Source organism: Lygodium microphyllum, chromosome 21, assembly GCF_053477565.2.
Source record: "Lygodium microphyllum isolate KBCC chromosome 21, Lygodium_microphyllum_v1.1.10, whole genome shotgun sequence".
In the NCBI taxonomy this organism is placed as follows: Eukaryota; Viridiplantae; Streptophyta; class Polypodiopsida; order Schizaeales; family Lygodiaceae; genus Lygodium; species Lygodium microphyllum.
This window is the reverse complement of record NC_141155.1, coordinates 101,968,902-101,976,974: the sequence shown is the minus strand read 5'-3', so window position 1 is coordinate 101,976,974 and position 8,073 is coordinate 101,968,902. Positions and strand designations below refer to the sequence as shown.

At 36.5% G+C, this 8,073-nt stretch overlaps 1 protein-coding gene across 1 annotated transcript; it reads right to left on the bottom strand.

The window, feature by feature from the left end:
- Positions 1 to 6,401: 6,401 nt before the first annotated feature.
- On the bottom strand, positions 6,402 to 7,715 carry LOC148018365 (uncharacterized). The gene has a single exon (XM_087661567.1). The coding sequence runs from the start codon at positions 7,713 to 7,715 to the stop codon at positions 6,402 to 6,404; it is 1,314 nt and encodes a 437-aa protein (XP_087517693.1).
- Between the last annotated feature and the right edge of the window lie 358 nt (positions 7,716 to 8,073).

The following is an 8,073-nucleotide window of genomic DNA, read 5'->3' as shown; positions in this document are numbered from 1 at the left end:
GGCTCTTGCAGAGGCAGTATGGATTGGACATGTTGTCCAAATATGGGATGACAGGCTGTAAGACTATTTCAATTCCTTTGGAGCAGAATATGAAGCTGAGCGCAGATGCAGGTGAGCTTCTGGAAGACCCTACTATGTATAGAAGCATAGTAGGAAGTTTGATTTATATGACTATTACTAGGCCAGATTTGAGCTATGCTGTTGGACTGGTAAGTCAGTTTATGCAAGCTCTAAGGAAACCGCATTTGGATGCGGCTAGACGCATACTCAAGTGTGTGAAGTCCACATTGCAGTATGGACTACTTTATGAGACTGGGGTTCAAATACAGTTGCATGGATACACTGATGTTGATTGGGCTGGTAGTATTTCTGATAAACGATCTACCAGTGGATATGTGTTCTCTTTTGGGAGTGTTGCAATCACTTGGAGCAGCAAGAAACAACCTACAGTTGCCTTGTCGAGCACAGAGGCTGAGTACAGGGGTGCAGCAATGGCTGCATGTGAGGTAGCTTGGTTGCATAAGCTACTTTATGATATGCATCAGTCTACAGATGGGCCAGTTGTCATTTATTGTGACAACATGAGTAGTATACACTTGGCAAATAACCCAGTCTATCATGCTAGAACAAAGCACATTGAGGTGCATTATCACTATGTGCGGGAGAGGGTTTTACTAGGTCTTATTGATCTAGTTTATGTCAGCACAGAGGATCAGGTAGCTGACATATTCACGAAGGCATTGGGTGTAGAGAAGCTGCGCAAGTTCAAAGACCTACTTGGTGTGCAGGAATTAGGATTGAGCTCGAGGGGGAGTGTTGAGATATCGAGCTCCACTCGTGATATGCCAGGGTGACCATTGTGCATTTATGTCACCTACTTGTCAATTGCAGATGCGGTTGGTACACCGCCTATGAATGATAGCTAGATGACAACTATCCTTATCTACTCTAGTTTATGGCTCAGTTAGTATGCCACCTTAGTTAGTTGAGTTTGGTTTGAGACCCATATATAGGGTTCTTCTATTTCTATGTACTTGACTTCTTTTTGGCTTACACAACTAAGAAGAGAAAAACTGTTTTCAGCCTCCACCTTTGTGTGTATTCCCCCATTGTGCAAGCAAGAAAGCTACAAGTGAGACTCCTTCCTTCTCTCCCACAATCTTGACAATATCAAGGGCAAAGAGATCCATAATGAGGAAAGAGACTGTAAAGTATTAATGCTCAAAAAGATGTGAAAAATTACATGTCTCTCCCTTTTATACCTATGCCAGTGTGACATGGTATTACTATTATTTCTACACTAAACATCTCTTCTTCCTAACTTCTTACATATATTCTTTAGATCTCCCTCTCTCCCCCTAAATTTTTCATCTCTCTCTCCCCTTAAATTTTTTATCTCTCTCCCCAAAATACACTCTCACCCCAAAACTCTCTCTCTCTCTTCTCTCTTTTCTCACATTCTTTTCTCCCTCTTTCTATGTGTGTGTGTGTGTGATTCTTTCTGCTCCCTCCCCTCTCTCTTTCCCCTAGTTTTTTTCCTCACCCTAAAGCTCTTTGTCCCTCTCTCTCCATTTTCCCTTTCTTCACTCACACACACACACATAGAGGAGAGGGAGAGAGAAGGAAAAGAGAGGGAGAGAATAAAAAGAGAGAGAGAAAAGAAAAGCAGGGAGAGAAAAAAAGGAGAGAGAGAGAGAGAGAACCAAGAGAGGAGAAAAAAAACTAAAATATCTTACTACTATATTATTTTAGCCATAGGTTCGGAAAGCCCCAAACCTCTAGAGGGCTTTCCGAACCTATCCCCTTTTCCAAACCTCCCTCCCTTTCCCCTCCCCTCTTTTACATGTGTAATATCTCATTTTCTCTTCCCCCTCCCTTTTTTCATTAAAGCCTCCCCTATCCCCCCTCCGCCCCCCCCCCCCCCCCCACCCCTCACCTCCCTTTTTTAAATTAAAACCCCCTCCCCTCTCTCACACTTATAATCTCTCTCTTTCTTTTTCCCCTCCCCTTTTTAATTAAATTCCTCCCCCCTCCCCCCTCTCTCTCTCTCTCATGTGTAGGGCCTAGGTTCTCTCTCTCTCTCTCTCTCTCTCTCTCTCTCTCTCTCTCTCTCTCTCTCTCTCTCTCTCTCTCTCTCTCTCTCTCTCTCTCTCTCTCTCTCTCTCTCTTCTTATTTTAATTAAACAAAAATTTTACATTTAAAAGTTAAATCTATGAGAGAAAGAGAGAGAGAGAGAAATATACAAAGAGCAAAAAAGAAAGAAGAGAAGAGGGAGGGAGGGAGAGAGAGGGGGGACAGAGAGAAAGAGAATTATAGAGAGAGGAAATATACAATTTAAGAGAGAGAGAGAGAGAGAGAGAGAGAAAGAGAGGAAAAGAAAAAAGAAAAAGAGAGAAAAGAGGGGGAAGAGAGACAGAGAGAAGAAAATGAGAGAGAGACAGAGAGAGAGAGAGACAGAGAGAGAGAGAGAGAGAGAGAGAGAGTGAGTGAGTGAGAAAATAAGAAGAGAAAGAATTTGAACACTGTGAGAGAATTATAGAGAGAGGAAAAATAAAGTTTAAAAGAAAGAAAGAGAATTATAGAGAGATAAAATATAAAATTTAAGAGAGAGAGAGAGAGAGAGAAAGGAAAAGAAAAAATAAAAAGAGAGGAGAGAGGGGGGAGGGGGAAGGGGAAGGGGAGAGAAAGATAGAGAGAAAAAAATGACACAGAGAAAATAAGAAGAATAAGAAAAAGAATTTGAATACAGAGAGAGAATTATAGAGAGAGAAAATATAAAATTTAAAAGAAAGAAAAAAAGAAAAAATTTAAAGAGAAAAAAAGAAAAAAAGAGCTACTTTCTTTTTAATTAAAATAAAGAGAGAAATATACAAAGAGCAAAAAAGAAGGAAGAGCAGAGGGAGGGAGAGAGAGGGGGAACAGAGAGAGAGAATTATAGAGAGACAAAATATAAAACTTAAGAGAGAGGGAGAGAGAGAGGAAAATATAAATGGAAAAGAGAGGAGAGAGGGGGAGAGAGACATAGAGAAGAAAATGAGAAAGAGAGAAAATAAGAAGAAGAGAGAGAATTTGAACACATAGAGAGAATTATAGAGAGAGAAATTTTAAAAGAAAGAGAAAAAAATTAAAGAGAAAAAAAGAAAAAAGAGGAGAGAGAAGGAAAAGAGAGGAGAGGGAAGAGAGAGAGAGAAAGAAAGAGAGAGAAGAAGAATAAGAAGAAGACAGAGGAAGAGGGATGGGGAAAAAGAGAAAAGAGAAAAGTCTTTTTAAAATTTAAATATTTTTTGAGAAAGAGAGGAAGGAAGAAAGAAGAAGGAGAGAGAGAGAGAGAAGATATAATTTAAAAGAGAGAGGAGAGAAAAAAAGATAAGATTTAAAAGAGAGAGAGGGAGAGAAGAAAAAATGAAAAATAAAGAGAAAGGGAGAAGAAGAAAAGGGGGCGAAGAGAGAGAGAGAGAGAGAGAGAGAGAGAGAGAGAGAGAGAGAGAGAGAGAGAGAGAGAGAGAGAACATGTAGAGAGAATTATAGAGAGAGAAAAGATAAAATAGAGGAGAAAGAGAGAAGAAAAAGAGAGGAGAGAGAGAGAGAGAGAAGAAAAGCACAAAGAGAAGAAAAGGAGAGAGAGAGAGAGAGAAGAAAAAATTAAAAAAGAGAATGAAGAGAGAGAGAAGAAGAAGACAAAAGGAAAAAAGAGGAGGAGAGAGAAGGAAAAGAGAGGAGAGAGGGGAGAGAATAAAAAGAGAGAGAGAGAGAGAAGAAAAGAGGGGAGAGAAAAAAAGCAAAGAGAGAGAGAGAGAACTAGAACATGAGAAAAAATAAACTAAAATAGAAGGCAGAGAGAGAGAATTAGACATAGGGAATTTGGAGGGGGGAGAGAGAGAGAGAGGAAAAAGAGGAAAGAGAAAGATGAGAAATGGATTGTTGAGCGAAGTTGTCGTGCGATAGCATGGCTGCTTCGCTTGTCGCTTTAAAGCAGCGAAGCTGCCACGAAGCGCGGAACGCTAGTATCATTTTATTTCAACTTTGTATTTATAAATTTCAAATCTTATATTTTGACTAGAATCACACTAATGTGTTTGTGTGTGCGTGTGTGAATAAATATAATAATATAACCATAAATTCCTATGGGTGAAAAGATGGCACAATTCTCTTCAAAATTTTCCAAGAGCCAAGGAATGCACATTTCCTTGTTGATAGAATAATGATTTGATTTCAAGCTTCTGTAGTTAACATGATGTGTGATATCTAGTTTTTGAAGTACTTTAAAGTTGGATAGTGAACACACAAGATTTGTATTTAAAAGTTTTACTTGACTAGTTGCAAAGAAAGAATGTTACAATCTCTCCATGTAAAAGGCACTACAATTTACACTCGTGAAGCAAAGAAGCCATAGCTCTAGCCAAGACACAGTCACATTTTTTCAATGATAAGCTTTTTTAAGCATTATGGCTAAGACATTGTCACAATTTGTCAATGATAAAAGCATTCATAAGCATTATAAGGATCACTAACTATACATCAATCAAACATGATATAGCCTTGATAATTAAAAGATTAGCCATGAAATGAGTATAAAGACACTTGAATGATACTTTTCTTGATGACAGTAACAAAAACAAAAAAAGCACCATGCAATATTGTTATTTCCCATGGGGAGACATGTGAAATGAAATAACCTAATGAAAACTAGTAGTCATATATTAAGTAGTTGGTGATAATTATGTTGACATTGACAATAGATGTAATCATAACCTTGATTATGCAAGTTCAAACCTGAGGTTGGTGGGATGAGACCATGAGCACACATGAGACATCATACATGTACCTTCACAATAGTGGAAGATTAAGATATGTCAACATAGCAACTCAATCAAGTGACCACTGCCAAGCACACCTTCTTTACCTCCACTACGCCACTCTCTAAACCCTTGGATAATGTCCACATTAGGCATGCCATTTTGTTTACAACACATTATGGGTCAAGCATGCAATTGTGCTAGCAAATGTACTACAACAACTTGATTCATAGAAGCACCTACTTATTGAAGGACAAGACCTTTGTTACAAAGTTGATGGCAATCTTGAAGGAACTCATGATGCAGGCGGTGATGTAGGAAAACCAAGACATGGTCGATGAAGGGAAAGGAAGCATAGGTGTTGAGATGTTGTGAAAGATGAAGATGATGGTTGTGATAGTGCTGGTGTTGCTCGTTAATTGAGGGTCGTGATGGGATCAGATTCCCATGAAGAAAATGATGATGGTTAAAACGTGGTCCCATTGCCTACCAATGCATGATGGGGATGTTGCAAAGCACAAGGTGGGGTATATTATGTGGGGGACGAGGGACGTGGAGAGGAAAAAAAAAGAATGATCGCTAAGAGTAGTAAGTCTGCTAATTGATGATGTGGCAATGACTTGGGTACCAAATAGATTACAGGCTACCTATATAAATAGTACAAATTTGCATTAATACAAGATCCATTTACGGTTTTAAAGACTTTTTAAAAAAACCAAAAAACCAAGGTACAAAACCCCATGCCAGCAGGGCAGGCCAAAGATCGGGTGCGTCAGTGTTCGGGAAAAAAAAAATTGAACCTGACATAGATCCTTCTTGTCTTAGCCTAAAGAAATTTCGAAAAATTTGAACCATCCAAAACTTTTACGTTTCAACTTGAACCGGTCCAAATCCTTTTATCCTACAAATTGAACCGGTCTAATTCCCTTTTAAATATATAATGAAAAGATAATCACTTTTTTATTATTATTTGAAAGGATCTTTATTTCAAAGTTTTTCTTGGAATTTTTTTAATTACTTCTCTTATGCCTTAGAAATGAAAACCTTTATTATCATTAAGAAACTTAATCTACATTTTTTATCTAAATTTTTAATAGTAAAAAATAAATGTATAGAGGTGGTTTTTATGTCTCTTAATGGGTCTAGACTCTATGGCCTCAGAGAAGTATATACATCATAAGCACAAAGATAAAAGAAAGTATAAAACAAAAACCCAAAAGAAGAGAAGTTAAATTTTAAAAGAAACAAAAAGAAAAAAAAAACGTGAAAGAGAATATCATGAAATACAAGCAAAATTTAAAAAAAGATTTAAAAAACAAGCATATTTTTTTGAAAGAAGCAACCATGATACCAAAAAGAGAAAACAAAACTAACATGAAAGAGAACATACAAAAAATAAGTTTAACATAGATAAAGAACTAAACATAAAGAAAAAAAAGTAAATTTTACATTATAAAAATATAATAAACATATAGGAAAAAAGAAGAAATTGTGTCAATGAAAAAAGGTAAAAATTTTAAAATAACAAAAGCGCAAATAATGCACAGTGACTTCAATATCATCATAGGCCATAAAAAATCAATTGCCCCTTTGAATATGCAAAGTTATTGCAAAATCAATGAGCAAATTCCTTGTGCTGTGTATAAATGTTGATGTGTTTTTTCAGCCCATAAGTCCATACTCTCAATGAACACCATATTAGTGAATTTAGAAGGCCCTTCAATAAAGATTTTCATTAATGCATCTAAACTCTTAATCTCCAAACGATTATGTAGCTTACTCTTTATCACAGTTCGAGCACTAAAACCTCTCTCACAAATAGCAATGCTTGAACATTGGACAAGAGCTACTTGACAAAGAGTAAGAACATTACGATAAGCATCCCTCCACATATTGTTGCAAGCAAGTGCTGAAGTTACCTCTGGTAATGTGAATCTTACCCAATCTCTAGAAGCTTGATGCTTAAAATTTCTAAATTCTTTCTTAAACTCGTCAACTTCTATCATTGCAGGGAATTCCTCTATATTCAACTTTTTGGGAAAACCATAAAATGAAGTTACTTTATCTATTTCTTGGATTCCATAGTTTTTTAAGGCCTTCTCATGTATTGGATGTTGTGTAGGCACAAGTATTTTTAAACAATTAAGCACGGAATTATCTTCAAATCGAGAATTCAAGTTACTTACCACTGACTTGGCAAAAGCAACTTGAAATTCTAAGGCCCTATTAAAGTCTTCTCCATTAATTTTACGTTTTAAATCATGCTCATAAAACTTATTCCCATGCAAAGCACCTCTTAATGTATATAAATATCCTTTTTCAGGCCCATAGTCTGGAAGGATATCATATCCATATATACCGACACTTAATGCATTCATATCAGGAGGAGGACAATCAATGTAATATTGTGTTATGGATATAATTTCATTCTTCACAAGACTATCTATAGTTGTGACATCTACAAAGTCCTTTTGAAACATTTGGCTTAATGTTGTTAAACCTCTTAAAATGTCAGCTAAGAAATATAAGTAATAAACACACTCAAATTCAGCCAATTCTTCATAAATATGCAATGTCTCTTTTTTCGTGATCTCAAGTATGGCATCTAAAGACTTGCATACTCTACTAATGGCTCTATATCTACTTAACCATCTCACATCAAAAGTATGCTCAAGTCGAAGAATGGGACATGCCAAATCTTGTTGCATAGCTTGCAACCCTTCTAATCTCTTTGTGCTAACATTAAAATAAGAAGCTATGGCATTAATAAGCTTTTCTAGCTTTTTACAATAAGGCATCTCTTTTGCTACACTTGATATTGCAAGGGCACTACGATGTGCAACACAATGAATTGAAGTTAGAAATGGATTAACATGTTTTTTCAATAAGGCTTGAACACCATTATCCTTTCCTACCATTGTGGAACATCCATCGGAGCCAAAAGCAACAAATCTAGACAAGTCTAGCTTACATTTCTTTAGCTCACTAATAATAGCTTCAAACAAAGATTTTGCAGTACCATCATGCACACGTATAATGCCATAGAAACTTGTCTTGGGAATGCAATCTCTCTCAAGATATGATAAATAAATAACCATATGTCTATGTGAAGAGATATCATTGGACTCATCAATTAAAACACCAAACCATGGACTAGCAGAAACCTTCATTATTGTGGTTTTCATAAGATGTGATGCCATGCAATAGATCATTTCAGCACATGCCTTATCATCATTATAGAGACTAGTTGTATATGGTGCATGACAATCTTGCAAC

Bases quoted from the DNA above. Each gene is read 5' to 3' on its own strand.
- LOC148018365 (XM_087661567.1), bottom strand. From the start codon at position 7,715: ATGGTAGGAAAGGATAATGGTGTTCAAGCCTTATTGAAAAAACATGTT.